This window comes from Puma concolor, chromosome B4, assembly GCF_028749965.1.
Source record: "Puma concolor isolate L17-30 chromosome B4, mPumCon1.1.hap2, whole genome shotgun sequence".
Lineage (NCBI taxonomy): Eukaryota > Metazoa > Chordata > Mammalia > Carnivora > Felidae > Puma > Puma concolor.
Window position 1 is genome coordinate 59,349,935 of NC_141673.1, and position 19,526 is coordinate 59,369,460.

General features: G+C 38.6%; 1 protein-coding gene across 3 annotated transcripts in view; it reads right to left on the reverse strand.

Moving 5' to 3' along the window:
• Positions 1–11,001: 11,001 nt before the first annotated feature.
• The window catches only part of HSD17B6 (hydroxysteroid 17-beta dehydrogenase 6), a 48,814-nt gene continuing 40,289 nt past the window's right edge, over positions 11,002–19,526 (reverse strand). For all 3 annotated transcript variants that reach the window (XM_025926340.2, XM_086713047.1, XM_086713046.1), the window contains exons 4-5: positions 14,579–14,742; positions 11,002–11,440 (exon numbers count right to left, since the gene is read on the reverse strand). In XM_025926340.2, coding sequence (XP_025782125.1) covers positions 11,223–11,440; positions 14,579–14,742 — 382 coding nt within the window. In that variant the 3' untranslated portion in view covers positions 11,002–11,222. The remainder of the gene's footprint in view (positions 11,441–14,578; positions 14,743–19,526) is intronic.

Below are 19,526 nucleotides of genomic sequence, written 5' to 3' on the forward strand. Positions count from 1 at the left end.
CATGAAACAACCAAGACATGGAAACAACCTAAGTGTCCATCAGTGGATGAATAGATACAGTTGTGGTACATAGATACAATGGAATATTACCCAGCCATTATGAAAACAAAACAAAGCAAGGAAATCCTCGTTTTGACAAAATGGATGAATCTTGAAGGCAATATTCTAAATGAAATAAGTCAGAGAAAGAAAGACAAATACTGTATGATCTTACTTATATGTGGAACTGGGAAAAAAGAATCCACGAAACTCATAGAAAACTGATCAGATTTATGGTTATCAGAGGCAGGGATGGAGGGTGGGGGAATTGGAGGAAGGTTGTCAAAAGGTACAAACTTCCATCACCCCTATGTTTATTGCAGCATTATTTACAACAACCAAATTTTGGAAACAGCCCAAGTATCCACTGATAGATGAATGGATAAGGAAGGTGTGGCCTATATACAATGGAATATTATTCACTCATAAAAAAGAACAAAATCTTGCCATTTGCAGCAACATGGATGGAGCTAGAGAGTATAACAATAAGTGAAATAAGTCAGATAACGACAAGTACTATATGATTTCACTCATGTGGAATTTAAGGAAAAAATGAACAAAGGGAAAAAAACAGACAAACCAAAAAATGGACTTTCAGCTATAGAGAACAAACTGAAGGTTATCAGAGGAGAGGTAGGTGGGGTATGGGTGAAATAGGTGAAGGGAATTAAGAGTATATTTATCCTGATGAGCACTAAGTAATATATAGAATTGTTGAATCATTATATTGTACACCTAAAACTAATTTAATGCTGAATGTTAACTATAATGGAATTAAAATAATTAAAATTTTAAAAATCTCTCTTGGGGGCGCCTGGGTGGCGCAGTCGGTTAAGCGTCCGACTTCAGCCAGGTCACGATCTCGCGGTCTGTGAGTTCGAGCCCTGCGTCGGGCTCTGGGCTGATGGCTCAGAGCCTGGAGCCTGTTTCCGATTCTGTGTCTCCCTCTCTCTCTGCCCCTCCCCCGTTCATGCTCTGTCTCTCTCTGTCCCCAAAATAAATAAAAAACGTTGAAAAAAAAAATTTAAAAATCTCTCTTGGATGAAAAAAAGGTACAAACTTTCAGTTATAAGATAAATAAGTACTAGGAATATAATGTACAACATGATTGCTGTATATTATACATTGCTAACATTGCTAACATAGCTGTGTATTATACGGTAGTTATTAAGAGAGAAGATCCTAAGAGATTTAACACAAGGAAACTTTTTTTGTTCTTTTTATTTTATCTACATGAGACGATGTAACTAAACCTATTGTGGTTAACTATTTCACACTACATGTAAATTAAACCTTCATGCTATATACCTTAAACTTATCCAGTCACATTTGTGAACTATTTCTCAAAAAAACTGGAAAAAAAATAAAAAATAATTTTAAATAATTTGTGGTTATCTATGATGCAAATATGCCTCCCAATTGGTAGCTCATCTTCTGGCTTATGTAAGGTGTATCTGATATAGAGAAGCCCTCCTTAATTTTATTGTAGTCAGACTTAATACTCTTCCTGTATGATTGTGTTTTTGTGTTTCTTGTTTAAAGTCTTCCCTATCCTAAAGACATAAATACGCTCTCAATGTTTTATTTTGGTAGATTGAAAGTTGTGCTTTTTACATTTAGGTATTTATTCCTCTGGAACTTATTTTTGTGTGTGGTATGGGATAAGTATCTAATTTTATTATCTTTCCATAGATAATAATATTAATTCTCCAAGAAAAAACTGTTGTCCTATGTCTGCTATTGGATTGTTTCCCCACTACCTTGTTATGATACTGTCATGTCAAGTTTCCACATCTCAACTCTCACTCTGCTCTTTAAATCTATTTGTCTATCTTTGATTTGCCTCTAACTGCTCATGTTATTAATATTATAGTAAGTAATGCTCAGGGGAGGCAAGTTTCATTCACTTTGTACTTCAAAATTCTCTGGGTTGTACTGCTCCCTTGTTCTTACAATTAAATTTGAAAAACAGCTCCTCAGTTTGAATAAAATGCTATTGGGATTTTAACTGGATCAAAATCACATTGAATTTATAAATTATTTGAGGGAAATTGATATGTCTTTTTCTGATATTAAGAATCCCTATTAATAATAAATATTGTATGCTTTTACATTTACTTAGGCTTTGTTTAATGTCTTGCAATAAAATTTTACAATTTCCTATATGAAGGTATTGCACATCTTTTGTTAAGATTACTAGGTACCAGGAGAGGGGCCAAGATGGCAGAGCAGCATGGAAGCTTTTTTGCTTCTCTTATCCCTGAAATGCATCTAGATCAACACCAAACCATCTTGCACACCTAGAAAATCGATCTGAGGATTAACACAACAATCTGCACAACTTAAACCACAGAACTCAACAGGTATGCAGTGCAGAAAGGTGAACTGGGGGAGAGAGAAGCTGCAGAGGATAGGGAGCCATTTTTGCTTGCAGAGAGAGGACAGAGACAGGGGGGAGAGTACAGGAAAAGCACTCCCCCCCTAAAAGCATGTGGAGAGAAAGAGAAAGAGTGGAAACACCCATAAGGGACTTAACAAGAAAGGAAAGAGATGGTCTAAATACCGTTAAGACTCTATAAACGGGAGTGCAGAGTCTGAAACTCCACAGCTCAATACCTGGTGGTGCTCCGGTGGGAAGGGTGGATCCTCAGGAACAGACAGCGAGATCCAAGAGGCCCTTGGGCCACCCGGGGAGAGGCAATTCCCCTGCAGAGAGGACATTTGGTAGAGGCTGTGTGGCCTCCCCACAGGCAAAGGTCCCAGTGGACTCCAGAGAACAGCCACATTTGCTGGTGTTGGAAAAAAGGATGTTAAGGGGAGGTGAAGCCTAGCACCAGATGTGTGTTGTAATTTACCATAATCCCTGAAACGCTGCTGCTACACGATCACATGAACTTTTTCTGGGGCAGGCTGGCATCAGCTGTAGTCTCTGGGCATTGGCAGCAGTGCTGTCCCACAAATGTTCCTGAGGGTGGGCTGGCACCCAGTCATTGCTCGGGCAAGACCCTCCCCCAGAGGGTCTGAGCAGGTCAAAGCCACAGGGCCTTCAGAAGTAAGGAGTTTGGAAACACAACCAATTCTGAGATAAAACTTGGGAGGGAGATGCCACCTGGCAGGCTGACAGCTTGATTGCCAACAGTGTAGAAGCGGGAAGTGGATGGAAGCTGGAGACAAAGGAGAGGTGCTTGACTGCCAGTTGGCAAAAGCAGAGTTCTGATACCAGAGACTGAGTAGCTAGGTGACGTCATATTCACCTCTCCCGCACATGCACTTATACACATACACGTGCCACAGTGATCCACCCCAGTAAGCTAAGCAGCACCATCTAGTGGAGAACAGAGCCATTACACTCAGCCCCACCCAACTGAACCAACCAAGCGCTAGAGGAACACAAGTCTCTCTGTCTGCTTAGTTTATGGATTGTAAAGTGCTTCATAGTTTGACTTCTAGAGGAAACTTGATATAATTTCAATCATTTTTCATTCTGTTCGCTGGTCCATCTACTCAATTCTTTTTCTTCTTCTTTTCTTATTCTTGAATATAGAAAGAGAAAGTTTTGTTTTTATTTTCCATTTTAATAAAAAATATTTTTCCTTAAATTTTTCTACTATGTTTTACGTTTTTGTAATTTTCTTCCATTCTATTTTACTTTCATCATTTCATTTTATTCTGTTTTATTGTATTCATTTTTAAAATTTTTAAATGTTTTCCTTTTTTTTCTATTCTCTTCTTTCCCTTTTCTCTCTATGCTATCAAGCTTCTTTCAACAACCAAACAAAAACACACCTAAGATATAGCATTCTTTATTTTATTTGTGTTGTTTTTAATTTTTTAATTTTTATTTTATTAATTCTTTTTCTTCCTCCAAAATGATAAAACAAAGGAATTCACCCCAAAAGAAAGAACAGGAAGAAATGACAGCCAGGGACTTAATCAACACAGTTACAGTCAAGATGTCTGAACCAAAATTTAGAATCATGATAATACTAGCTGGGGTTGAAAAAAGCATAGAATCCCTTTCTGCGAAGATAAAATAAGTAAAATCTAGTCAGGATGAAATTAAAAATGTTGTAACTTAGATGCAATCCAAATGGATGCCACGGTGGCAAGGATGGATGAAGTAGAGCAGCGAATCAGTGATACAGAGGACAAACTTATGGAGAATAAGGAAGCAGAAAAAAAAGAGGGAGACTAGGTAAAAGAGCACAATATAAGAATTAGAGAACTCAGTGACTCATTAAAAAGGAATAACATCAGAATCATAGGGGTCCCAGAAAATGAAGAGAGAGGAAAAGGGGCAGAAGGTTTATGTGAGCAAATCATAGCAGAAAACTTTCCTAACCTGGGGGAAGACACAGACATCAAAATTCAGGAAGCACAGAGAACTCCCAGTAGATTTAACAAAAATCGAACATCAGTAAGGAATACCACAGTCAAATTCACAAAATATACAGAAAAGAAAAGAATCATGAAACAAGCAAGGGAAAAAAAGTCCTTAACCTACAAGGGAAGACAGATCAGGTTCACAGCAGACCTATCCACAGAAACTTGGCAGGCCAGAAACGAGTGGCAGGATATATTCAATGTGCTGAAATCAGAAAAATATGCAACCAAGAATTCTTTATCCAGCAAGGCTGTCATTCAAACTAGAAGGAGGGATGAAAAAGTTTCCCAGACAAACAAAAACTAAAGGAGCTCATGACCACTAAACCAGCCCTGCAAGAAATTTTAAGGGGGACTCTCTGAGGGGAGAAAAGACAAAATAAAACAAAAAAGACCAAAAGCAACAAAGACTAGAAAGGACCAGAGAACACTACCAGAAACTCCAACTCTGCAGGCAACACAATGGCAATAAATTCATAACTTTCAGTACTCACTCTAAATGTCAATAGACTAAACACTCCAATCAAAAGACATAAGGTAACAGAATGGATAAGAAAACAAGATCCATCTATATGTTGTTTACAAGAGACCCATTTTAGACCTAAAGACACCTTCAGATTGAAAGTAAAGGGATGGAAAAGCATCTATCATGCTAATGGTCACCAAAAGAAAGCCAGAGTAGCCATACTTATACCAGACAATCTAGATTTTAAAATAAAGACTGTAACAAGAGATGAAGAAGGGCATTATATCATAATTAAGGGGTCTATCCACCAAGAAGGCCTAACAATTGTAAACATATATGCCCCAAACATGTGAGCAACCAAATATTTAATCAATTAATCACAAACATACAGAAACTCATTGATAAAGTACCATAATAGTAGGGCACTTCAACATCCCACTTACAACAATGGACAGATCATCTAAACAGAAAATCAACAAGGAAACAATGACTTTGAGTGACACACTGGACGGGATGGACTTAACAGATATATTCAGAATATTTCATCCTAAAGCAGCAGAATACACATTCTTCTCAAGTGCACACGGAACATTCTCCAGAACAGATCACATACCGGGACACAAATCAGCCCTCAATAAGTACAAAAAGATCGAGATCATACCATGCATATTTTCAGACCACAATGCTATGAAACTCAAAATCAACCACAAGAAAGAATTTGGAAAGACAACAAATACCTGGAAACTAAAGAACATCCTACTAAAGAATGAATGGGCTAAACAAGAAGTTAAAGAGGGAATTTAAAAGTACAAGGAGCCAATGAAAATGATAACACCACAGCCCAAAACCTCTGGGATGCAAAGGCGATCATAAAAGGGAAGTATATAGCAATCCAGGCTTTCCTAAAGAAGGAATAAAGGTCTCCTTTCACCTTACACCTTAAAGAGCTGGAAAAAGAACAGCAAATAAAACTCAAAACCAGCAGAAGATGGGATATAATAAAGATTAGAGCAGAATTCAATGCTATCTAAAAAAACAAAACAAAACAATAGAACATATCAATGAAAACAAAAGCTGGTTCTTTGAAAGAATTAAGAAAATTGATAAACTCCTAGCCAGTTTGACCAAAAAGAAAAAGGAAGGGACCCAAATAAATAAAATCAAGAATGAAAGAGGAAAGATCACAACCAACACGGCAGAAAAACAAACAATAAGAGAATATTATGAACAATTATATGCCAATAAATTGGGCAATCTGGAAGAAATGGACAAATTCCTAGAAACAGATGAACTACCAAAACTTAAATAAGAAATAGAAAATTTGAACAGACTCATAAACAGTAAAGAAATTGAATTAGTAATCAAAATTCTTCCAAAATACCAAGAGTCCAGGGCCAGATGGCTTTCCAGGGGAATTCTACCAACCATTTAAAGAAGAGTTAACACATATCCTTTTGAAGCTGTTCCAAAAAATAGAAATGGAAAGAAAACGTCCAAACTCATTCTATGAAGCCAGCCTTACCTTGATTCCCAAACCAAAGATCCCACTAAAAAGGAGAACTACAGACCAATTTCCCTGATGAACATGGATGCAAAAATCTTCAACAAGATACTAGCCAACCGGATCCAACAATACATTAAAAGAGTTATTCACCACTACCAAGTGGTATTTATACCTGGGATGCAGGGCTGATTCAATATCTGTGAATCAACAAATGTGATACATCACATCAATAAAAGAAAGGAAAAGAACCACATGATCCTCTCAACAGATGCAAAGAAAGCACTTGACAAAATACAGCATCCTTTCTTGATAAAAGCCCTCAAGAAAGCAGGGATAGAAGGATCACACCTCAAGAACATAAAAACCATATATGAAAGACCCACCGCTAATATCATCCTCAATGGGGAAAAACTCAAGCTTTCCCTCTAAGGTCAGGAACACAACAATGTCCATTCTCACCACTGTTATTCAACATAGGATTGGAAGTCCTAACCTCAGCAATCAGACAACACAAATGAATAAAAGGCATCTAACTTGACAAGGAGGAAGTCAAACTTTCACTATTCATAGACCAAATGATACTCTATGGAAAACCCAAAAGATTCCACGAAAAAACTGCTAGAACTGATCCATAAATTCAGCAAAGTCACAGGATATAAAATCAATACACAAAAACCAGTTGCATTTCTATACACCAATAATGAAGAAGCAGAAAGAGAAATCAAGTAATCAATCCCATTTATGATTGCACCAAAACCCATAAAATACCTAGGAATAAACCTAACCAAAGAGGTGAAAATATAGACACTGAAAACCACAGAAAACTTATGAAAGAAATTGAAGAAGACACAAAAAAATGGAAAAATATTCCATGCTCATTTGGAAGAATAAATATTGTCAAAATGTCCCCTGCTAGTGTGTGCTCTCTCTCTTTCAAAAATAAACATTAAAAAAAAAAAACTTACCTGAAATAAATAAATAAATAAATAAATAAATAAATAAATAAAGCATTCCTAGGTATTTTATATTTTTGTTGTTGCTATTGCAACACAAATGATAACATTTTTAAAAATTACAGTTCCTATATAATGTCTGAGATTTACCTCACTATAAGGTTTGACTTCAGAATCATGTTAATGTTTTATGTACTCAAAAAATAAAATCAATGAGCAAGCAAGGGGAGAAAAGATAAATTAAATACTAACAAGAAAAAAATACACCAAACTATATTTCAAATGAATAATAAACACTGAATGGGCGAAAATTAATGTTTGGAAGAAGTACTTTGACTACATATGAAACTACAAACTATATAGTTTAAAGACAAAACAACACAAGTAAATAAACTCCCAACTGGTAGATATTTGTTATCATTGGATGGGTATAGGAATTCTAAAAATATGAAACAATGACAGAAATGGTTTATAACTAACTGAATAAAATAAGAATCCATGAATCCATTTTTATAATAAAAAATAAAGGAGATGGAAATTTCAACTTGTAAATGCAGATGTAATGAGGGAATTTAAAGTCACCATTCATAATCATCAAAGTAATAACTGATTTTTAAAAGAAACATTAATAATTCTAAAATTAGCAGGTAAAAATTTGATGAGGTATAGGACATTTATATAATCTCAAAACACCCTCACATATTATTTATTAATTACAAAAAAAATTAACTTTATAGTGGAGAAACTTGGCGGGCTCTATTTTAACCAAGGGTTCAAACTTAACTACAGCACCAATGAGATAAACTGACATCTTTGCCCACTGTTATGATGCGTTGAGAGGGACACAATATTACTTCTGTGGCATCTCTGCCAAAATGTATAAAATGGATTTGATCATGAGGACAGAATATACAATGCAAATGGGGGGATGCTTTAGAAAATACCTAGTACTCTTCAAAAAGGTCAGTATCATAAAAGATTTTTTTAATTAAGAAATTATTATAGATTAAATGAGACTACAAAGACATGATGACTAAATCAAAGGGTGATCCTGTATTGAATCAGTTGAAATGGAATGAATAATTCTATAGTTTAACTATCTAAAAACACTACTGATAGAATTCTGACAACTGAGAGAACCAAAAAATTAAAATAAATTAAAAACCATGTAAGTAAAAAAGCAGGCAATAATTAACTCTAAGAAAAACAAAAAAAAATGATACTATAAAGGAAAAATACTTGAATAAACAACAAGCAATATTCACTTAACAATGCAAACACTATTAATTTGACTGAAAATGAGATAAAATTATATTTAAAATATGGGGATAGGGGAAATGGCCAAGAAAGTGGCCTTTATATAATCTAATAGGAAAATCAACAGGATTTTCCTCAATAGAAAATCAACTGAGAATGTCTAAAATTAATAAATCAAGAAATAACAGTATAGAAAAACAAAACTGAAGGCATCATGACTCCAGATTTCAAGCTATATTACAAAGTTGTAGTCATCAAGACAGTATGGTACTGGCACAAAAACAGACATATAGATCAATGGAACAGAAAAGAAAACCCAGAAATGGACCCACAACTATATGGTCAACTAATCTTCAACAAAAGCAGGAAAGAATATCCAATGGAAAAAAAGATAGTCTCTTCAACAAATGGTGCTGGGAAAACTGGTCAGCAACATGCAGAAGAATGAAAGTGGGCCACTTTCTTACACCATACACAAAAATGAATTCAAAATGGGTGAAAGACCAAAATGTGAGACAGGAAACCATCAAAATACTAGAGAACAGAGACAGCAACCTCTTTGACCCTGGCCACAGCAACTTCTTACTAGACGTATCACCAAAGGCAAGAGAAACAAAAGGAAACATGAACTATTGGGACCTCATCAAGATAAAAAGCTTCTGCACAGCAAAGGAAACAATCAAACTAAAAGGAAGCCTACAGAATGGGACAAGATATTTGCAAATAACATATCTGATAAAGCATCAGTATCCAAAATGTATAAAGAATTTATCAAACTCAACACCCAAAAAACAAACAACCCAGTTAAGAAATGGACAGAAGACATGAATAGATACTTTTCCAAGACATCTGTTCCAAATGACATCCAGATGGCTAACAGACACATGAAAAGATGTTCAACATTACTCCTCATCAGGGAAATACAAATCAAAACCACAATGGTTTTTGACCCAAGCCAAAGATGCTTAACTGACTGAGCCACCTAGGTGCCCCTGATTTTTAACTTTTTAAATCAAAATAATATACACATACATACTTAAATGTTCAGTTAATACTCAAAAGCTTAAAAATAAAAAACATCAGTTCTTTACCTGTCACACCTCACACCTGTCAGAATGGCTAAAATTAACAAGAAACAACAGGTGTTGGCGAGGATGTAGAGAAAGGGGAACCCTCTTACTGTTGGTGGGAATGCAAACTGGTGCAGCCACTCTGGAGAACTGTATGGAGATTCCTCAAAAAACTAAAAGTAGAACTACCCTATGATCCAGCAGTTGCACTATTAGGTATTTACCCAAAGGATATAAAAATACAGGTTTGAAGGGGTACATGCACCCCAATGTTTATAGTAACATTATCAATAATAGCCAAACTATGGAGAGAGACAAAATGTCCATCAACTAATGAATGGACAAAGAAGATGTGATTGATACACACACACACACACACACACACACACACACACACACACACACACACACACACTGGAATATTACTCAGCCATCAAGAAGAATGAAATCTTGCCATTTGCAACAACATGGATGGAGCTAGAATGTATTATGACAAGTGAAATAATCGGAGAAAGACAAATACCATATGATTTCACTCATATGTGGAATTTAAGGAACAAAACAGATGAACATATGGGAAGGGTGGGGGGAAAAGAGAGGGAAACAAACTGCAAGAAACTCTTAATGACAGAATACAAACTAAGGGTTGATGGAGGGAGGGAGGTGGGAGATGGGCTCGATGGGTGATGCGTACTAGGGAGAGCACTTGTGATGAGCACTGGGTGTTGTATGTAAGTGATAAGACATTGAATTCTACTCCTGAAACCAATATTGCACTGTATATTAACTAACTAAAATTTAAATTTAAAAAATGGACACTATATTATTTACAAATATAGAGGTTATAGCAGAAGAAATAGCTAAAAGTTGAAAGCATTTACCTCTGAGGAGCAGCAATGAAGGGTGGGGAACTGATATTTTTTATTTTTAAGCTTTTGAGTATTAACTGAACATTTAAGTATGTATGTGTATATTATTTTTATTTAAAAAATTGAAAATCAGGGGCACCTAGGTGGCTCAGTCAGTTAAACGTCTGACTTTGGCTTGGGTCATGATCTCATGGTTTGTGAGTTTGAGCCATGTCAGGCTCTCTGCTGTCAGCACAAAGCTTGCTTCAGATCTTCTGTCTCCCTCTCTCTGTCCCTCCCCTCCCTTGCTCTTTTCAAAATAAATAAATAAACTTAAAAAAAAAAAAGTACCATAGTACAAATCAATTTCAAGTAAGGATAAACAGGCCCATGTATTTCTCAATAGTCCTTGAGCAATAGTGTACCATGGCATAGAACAAGTATTCATTTACATAAAGAAATAACATCAAGACAAGTTGAATTGTTTTCAGTCTACTCTGTTTAATAAGGTAAAGAAGAATGATGCATTTTGGAAATATCCTCATCAAAAAATGCTTAAAGTAATAAAAATTCATCACCTAAAGGAATAAGCTTTGGATATCTAGACTATAAACATGTTAGTTCCTAATAAGGATTACTGAGACACTAATGATCAATTTCAGACTGTCTTCTTCATTTCAAGAGCCATCAAACCAGTTTTCTTTAGACTGCCTGGGCTGGTTTGGGCCAAGATCTAGTCAATATGTAGTCTGCCAGTGACGTAGGTAAATAAGACAGAGGAATGAAGAAAAACTGAGAATCCCAGCCAGCTGAATATCGAGTACGGGGATGCACAGATATCAGAGCGTGTTCCATGCAGTCAGTGACCAGGTTCAGGTTTGTGCTACATCTCAACAGCCCTTGTTTGACGCCATTGTGATCTGTATCCAAAAAGAGAAATGGTGGTCAACAATCTTATTCTTTGGATTTTAATGTTAAGCTCCAGTTTTATACAGTCACAGAAGTCTAACTACATTTAATTTCTACAAGGATTAGGCTAATCAGACCTACGCTTCCCAGTGGCAGCCAATAGCCAAATGCGGCTGCTGAGCACTTAAAATATAGCTAGTATGACTAAAAACTGAATTTTTAAATTTTCATTTTCATTTTTTTTTTTTTTAATTTTTTTTTTCAACATTTACTTATTTTTGGGACAGAGAGAGACAGAGCATGAACGGGGGAGGGGCAGAGAGAGAGGGAGACACAGAATCGGAAACAGGCTCCAGGCTCTGAGCCATCAGCCCAGAGCCCGACGCGGGGCTCGAACTCCCGGACCGCGAGATCGTGACCTGGCTGAAGTCGGACGCTTAACCGACTGCGCCACCCAGGCGCCCCCATTTTCATTTTAAACCTCAATTCCATCATTGGAAAACATTTTAGCATTTTTGGAACAACATAGGTATGTGAATCTACTTTTGCAACTGGAAACATTTTAACAACTTATTGAGTTATAATTCATAAACCATAAAATTCAGCCATTTAAAGCGTACAAGTTGGGGTGTGTGGGTGGCTCAGTTGGGTAAGCGTCAGACTCTTGCTTTTGGCTCACAGTTCGTGAGTTCGATCCCCGCGTCGGATTCCGCGCTGTCAGCTTGAGATTCTCTGTCTCCCTCTCTCTCTGCCCCTCCCCTGCTCTCTCTCGCTCTTAAAATAAATAAGTAAACATTAAATAAATAAATAAAGTGTACAAGTCAATGACTTTTAGTATATTCAGAATTGTGCAACCACCCACCCAATCTAAGTTTAGAACATTCTCATCATCCCTAAAAGAAAACTTGTACCTATTAGCAGTCACTACCATTTTCTGCCAACCCAACCAGTCCTAGGCAACCACCAATCTACCTGTTGTCTCTGGGGATTGCTTTTTCTGGACAATTCATATAAATAGAATTATACATTGTGATATTTTGGGACTGGCTTCTTTTCACTAAGCAAAACGTTTTCAAACTTCATCCACGCTGTAGCATGGATGAGTATTTCACTCCTTTTTATTGCCAAATAATATTCATTATATATTGGACATATATATATATATATATATATATATATATATAAAACTATATTCATTATATGACTTTATATTCATTATATGACCTTTTGTTTACCCATTCATTAGTTGGTAGACATTTAAGTTGTTTCCACTTTGGGGATATTATGAATAACGCTGCTGGCAACTATAAATTTTATTAATCTACAAATGAAGTGTTTCCTAGGAAAATTTAGCATCCAAATTGAGATATGCTATTAAGTATAAAATACATATTGGGGCACCTGGGTGGCTCAGTTGGTTAAGTGTCCGACTCTTGGTTTTCGCTCAGGTCATGATCTCATGGTTTATGAGTTCAAGCCTGACAGGCAGTGCCAAGCCTGTTTTGGATTCTGTCTCCCTCTCTCTCTGCCCTGCCCCGTCTCTCTCTCTCTCTCTCTCTCTCTCTCTCTCTCTCTCTGTCTCTCTCTCTGTCTAAGTAAATAAACTTAAAAAAAAAAATACATACCAAGTTTCAAAGACTAATAAGAAAAAGAATATAAAATACCTTATTAACAACCTTTCATTGATGATAAATAAATGAATGCCAAAATCATAGTATCTTGGATAGGCAGGATTAAATAAACTGTGCTACTAAAATTAATTTCACCAGTTTCCTTTTTTTTTTAATGTGGGAACCAGAAAATTTAAGATTACACTTAAGATTACACAGAAGATTACACTTAAGATTACACAGAATCTGAACCAGGCTCCAGGCTCTGAGCTGTCAGCACAAAGCCCAACATGGGGCTCGAACTCAAGAACCACGAGACTGTGACCTAAGCCAAAGTCGGACGCTCAACCGACTAAACTACCCAGGCACCTCTCAACTCCTTTTAAATCATGAAATACATATATCCTTTTATATCCATATATACTTTACATAATGTCACTACAATAAATTCTGTTTTCCTCTTCATTTCTATTGTCAAACTATTATATATCTACAAGAGAAAAAAAGTCCCTAATACACAGTTGAAAACCTTAGGTGGGGAAAAGTTTACAACAGTAGCTGGCCCTCTGGCATGTTAGGAACTGTGGTGCCCTGGCCTGCTATGAGTTCTGAGAGGCTCAAGCACTGTTTTGTGCAGCTTTTTCTTGACCCAATTCTCTCCTGTGTTAATGGTCACCCTCTTAGGCCAGAAGACAGCTGTAGGTTGGGAGTCTTCTGTCTGCCTTCTTTTCTCTGGACTACAATATCACTCAAAGCCAGTGACAGGGCTGCTGCTACCCACCCATCGCAGGATCCTTTCATGAAATGGAAAGGAGAGCTGCTGCCTTGGGCCTTGGCAAGCTGCTGACTTCTCTGAAGAAAAAGCATCGCTTTCCCCAGAAGGTGAAACCCCATATTGATGTGCATGACTTACTTCTACTAAGAAGACTGCCTTGCCTTTACCCCCAAACTGCCTCCTCTTCAGTTCCTAAGGATGACATTCTTACAAGAAATTGAACCATCTCACTCCCATGATGCTCCTAAGGCCTGCACATGACTTCTAGTCTCTGGACACAGTCAATAGGGCCCTGCAAAGCTGGCTCTCACCCACTGCCCTCTACTCACACACACACACCCTCCTCCCACAGGAAGAATGGAGTTGTAGCTGGGCCCTTCGTTACCAAAAAGACTGTATTTCAGTTGTGCAGACCTCCCACGCCAGCCTTGCCAAACTACAGAGGGGCACCCCTTTCTAGAGACCCAGAAGTTCCCTGTCTCTAACCATGTAATACCTCCCTAGTGCTCAGGTGGCCAGGCCTGTAGGTGACAAGGCAGCACAAGGCAGCTTGCCCCTAAGCTGTCAATATAACCTCTTCCTCATCACCAAGCCAACCATGAGAGCCCTGGGACCTTCTCAAATCCCTCTGGTCCCAGGAAGGCTTTGTTTCCTTAAACAGTTCTTAGTTCTCAGTTCTCAGAGCCTGCCAATCATTCCCCACCAACCCTCTTTCCCCTTTCTCATGCAAGGTTATCAATTATCCTATGAAAAGAAAAGCTCACGGGCATCAAAAAACTTCTGTCCATAGGCCTCCTTAATATGCGAGGGGACTTCTTCCCAGGCTTGCTTTATTCTCCCTAAGGACCACAGCAGATCTGTCATTCCAGTTCTGAAGTAGCCAGGTTCAACGATGCTGATTTTCACCCTAAAATGCTGAAGCTCACGCCTGAAAATAAAAACCCTCGAGTTAACTCTTGATTGAGAGACAGCACATTTCAATGCTCTCAGGGAGGAAACAAAACAAAACAAAATGGGTTATAAAAACATCTCTACTGAATATTTTAAAGGATAAAGAAATGGAAAGGAAAAAACCAAAATTTTAAATATCCCTAGGTCCAAAAATTGGGACATGATTATATAAACTGCCATAACCATTCAATTCTACAGCCCCTCTTTTCACAGAGCTATTAAGTACCTACCACATGTTAGACAGTCAAGCCATGCAGAATACAAGGAATAATAAAGAAAATTAGCATTTTTAGAGCAGCTACTGTGCTAAGTATTTTACATGCACAGTCTCAGAAAATTAAGGCTCAGCTGCTTGCCTCAAAAATCTCACAGTAAGGGAGCCCAACAAGTAAGCAAATAATTATAACACAACTCAAAAGAATTATAAAGCAGAGGTATTCCAGGGGCTACATGAGCAGAGAGCAGGAGGTACACAGATTTTCTGATGGAGTCAGGGAAGGCTTCAATGAGGAAGAATGTTTCAGGTGAGCCTTGAAGGATAAAGAGGAGATTTCCAAGTAAAGAAAGGGGAAGAGAGGAGTAGCAGGTAATAGGAATTGTACTCACAAAAGCATGGGCCTCTGAAAAATGACCATATGTTCTAAGACTCCAAGAGAACATTAACAGAATATGATATGGGCATTAAAATTGCAAGTCATTGGTCATTCCAGAATATTCATGTTAGTTCAACAAACAGTTCCAAAATATTGATCAGGGGCTGACTATGTAGCAGGCACTGTGCTAAGCACTGCCTTCACCAGAAGTAGGATGGCATTGTGCGCCACAGGAGAGGTATACTCTAGGTGTTCAGCAGACAGTGATAAGGGGTGTTCCCTAATCTAGAGGTTCAAGTAGCCTCGCTGGAGCAGATGAAGCCCAAGCTATGTCAAGGAGAAATCTTTGAAATAATGGTCCATAAGAATATAGAACACAAAGCATCATGACCCTCTAAAGCAGAGAGTGGTTCTCAAATTGTGCACCCCAGATAAATGGCAACATCAGCGTCTTGGGAGCCTGTTAGAAATGCAAATTACTGGGCTCCAGTCCAGATTTATTAGGTCAGAAAATCTGGGGGTGAATGTGTTTGAATAAGCCTGCCAGGTGGCTCTGAGGCATCCTAAAGGTTAAAAACCACTATTCTAATGGAAGAGCCTACCTTATCAAAGCAAAATCTAAAACCTTCCATGTGAGAAAGATTCTCCAGGTACCTGTGTGTGCTGGGAAAGAGGGAGGGCTATGCAAGCCACCCTAAAATTTCACTTCCCCTTGTAGCTTCCTCACTGTGATTCCCATCACACCACAACATCTACATTCCCTTTAAAACTCCAACTATATGTGGGACAAAACTTCCTTTCCCTGTTCAGCCTTAGCACAATTAAGGCATGCTGGAATTTTCTAAAGGAATTCATGATTTGAATATTGGATGGACAGGTCTTTGTTCTTGGTCTGGGAATGAGTCAAGGAGTTTGAGAAACCAGTTGTGAGTGGTGGTATATCAGCAGGCAGCAGCCCCATGGAGATAAACAAAATGTCAGTTAAACTGGAAGCCAGGCAAAGTGCTCATCACATGGTAACAACTCACGTAACTTCCTCAGTTATTTCCCTATTCCCTTCCTAGGCAGATAATACAATATGTATATTATAAGAGATATCTACCAGTCATGGCATGTGGTAGACTACATAACAGCCCCCAAAAGTATCAGGTTCTAATCCCTGGAATCTATAAATGTTACCCTGTGTGGCAAAGACTTTGTGGTTGAGATTAAGTTAAGGATCTTGAGATAGGGAGACTATGCTGGATAATCTGGGTGTGCACTAAGTGCAATCACAATTACCCTTATAAGACAGGCAGAGGTAGATTTGAAGGCCAACAGAGAAAGAGAAGGTAACATGACCATGGAGGCAGAGATTGGAGTGATGCAGTCACAAGCCAAGGAATGCAGAGAGCCAGCAGAAGTGCAAGAAGCAAGGAACAGATTCTCCCCTAGAGCCTTCAGAAGGAGGCTGGCCTTGTCAACAACTTGATTTTGGTCCAGTAATACTGATTTCAGATTTTGGCCTCCAGAACTGTGAGGGAATAAATATGTGTTGTTTTCAGACACTGTAAATTACAGCAGTCATGGGGTACCTGGCTGCTTCAGTCAATAGAGTGTGAGACTCTTGATCTTGGTGTTGTGAGTTTGAGCCCTATGTGGGGTGTGGAGAATACTTAAAAAAATAGAATTCTGGGGTGACTGGGTGGCTCAGTCGGTTAAGTGTCTGACTTCGGCTTGAGTCATGATCTTGTGGTCCGTGAGTTCGAGCCCCACATCAGACTCCATGCTGATGGCTCAGAACCTGGAGCCTGCTTCGGATTCCATGCCTCCCTCTCTCTCTGCCCCTCCCATGCTTGTGCTGTCTCTCTCTGTCTCAAAAATAAATAAACATTAAAAAAAAAAAACAGAATTCTAAACAAAATTCACAGCAGCCATAGAAATCTAATACATGGTGCCTAAAATATTCACAGCTGGGGTGCCTGGGTGGCTCAGTCAGTTGAGCATCTGACTTTGGCCTAGGTCATGATCTTACTGGTCCCAAGTTCAAAGCCTGGAGACTGCTTCAGATTCTGTGTCTCCCTCTCTCTCTTTCTGTTCCTCCCCCACTCACACTCTCTTTCTTTTAAAAATAAATAAACATTAAAAAAAAAAAATAGGGGCGCCTGGGTGGCTTAGTTAGTTAAGTGTCTGACTTCGGCTCAGGTCATGATCTCGCAGTTAGTGAGTTCGAGTCCTGAGTTGGGCTCTGTGCTGATGGCTCAGAGCCTAGAGCCTGCTTCAGATTCTGTGTCTCCCTCTCTCTCACACATGCTCATTTCCACGTGTGAAACTGTTCTAAAGTTAGCCCCGACAAAGGGGAATCTGAGCAGCAATATTTTTTTTAATTAATTTATTTTGAAAGATAGAGAGCAGGGGAAGGGCAGAGAGAGAGGGAGAGAGAGAATCCCAAGCAGGCTCTGCATTGTCAGTGCAGAGACCTATGTGGGGCTCAATCCCATGAGCTGTGAGATCATGACCCGAGCCAAGATCAAAAGCAGGATGCTTAACCGACCAAGCCACCCAGGCGCCCTGTGCAGCAATATTTTGTGCCACATGATTACACCATCATGTCCACAGCTGACTGGACCAGGGAGGGTACTTGATGAGAGGAAAGCCCACTTAGGACTGGAGAGTGGCTCTGCCTATTACTACCTATGTTATGACCACGGGAAATTATTAACCTCTGTGCCTCAGCTTCCTCATACATACAATAAGGATAAAAATAATACCTTCCTTGGGGCGCCTGGGTGGCTCAGTTGGTTGAGCGTCCGACTTCGGCTCAGGTCATGATCTCACAGTTTGTGAGTTCGAGCCCCGCATCGGGCTCTCTGCTGACAGCTCAGAGCCTGGAGCCTGCTTCAGATTCTGTGTCTCCCTCTCTCTCTGCCCCTTCCCTGCTCATACTCTGTCTCTCTCTGTCTCTCAAAAATGAATAAATGTTAAAAAAAAATTTTTAATAATAATAATAATAATAACAATAATACCTTCCTCATTGGATTTCAAAGAAGATAAATGACTTATTAGATATAAAGTACTTACAACAGTGCCTGACACATAAGTGCACGAAAATGTCATGTAATAGGTCACCTGGCACACACAGAAAATGAACACAGCTAACAGAGTCCTCTCTCTTAGGAACTAAAATGTACAGGGAATATAAAAAGGAACCAGCTGATAGAGAGGGACTAAGGCTGAAACAATGCATGAAAAAGAGACAGGAGGTAGAGGCAGGGCCATTAGGGGTCGTGGCAAACTGAAGTTCTAAGAGAAGAAGTTCTTAGATAAAGGAAAGATATACAGAGTAAAGCAGATGAGCACCCGGAGAAAAAGAGAGTCACCGTGGAGAAACAATGACAGTTTTCACTTTGGGGGGGAAAGAAGACAGTTATCTTCTCTTCAGAAATGAAATTTTATTGAGGTGCCTGGGTGGCTCAGTCGGTTAAGCGTCCAACTTCAGCTCAGGTCATGATCTCACGGTTTGTGGGTTCAGGCCCCATATCGGGCTCTGTGCTGACAGCTTGGAGCCTGGAGCCTGCTTCAGATTCTGTGTCTCCCTCTCTCTCTGCCCCTCCCTGGATCACACTCTGTCTCTCTCTCTCTCAAAAATAAATAAACACAAAAAAAATTTTTTTTTAAGAAATGAAATTTTATTGGGGCGCCTAGGTGGCGCAGTCGGTTAAGCATCCGACTTCAGCCAGGTCACGATCTCACGGTCCGTGAGTTCGAGCCCCGCGTCGGGCTCTGGGCTGATGGCTCAGAGCCTGGACCCTGTTTCTGATTCTGTGTCTCCCTCTCTCTCTCTGCCCCTCCCCCGTTCATGCTGTCTCTCTCTGTCCCAAAAAAATAAATAAATGTTAAAAAAAAAAAGAAATGAAATTTTATTAAAGAAAAATCTCGAGAATTAAACTATGATGTGGTGGCAGGACACAAAGACCTAGGGTCAAAACACAGTTCTGCCAAGTGCTGGTTGCAGCAGGTGAACTTTAGGGAAGAGACTTGAATCTGAGCCTCAGTTTCCTAGATAAGCCAGATTAGTAATAGTATCTACAAATCAAGATTTTGGGAGTAATGAAATAAGATAATGTAGGTAAAAGCAATAATCACAATGCCTAAGACATATTTAAGGTGCTCAACAGTTGCTTTTGTT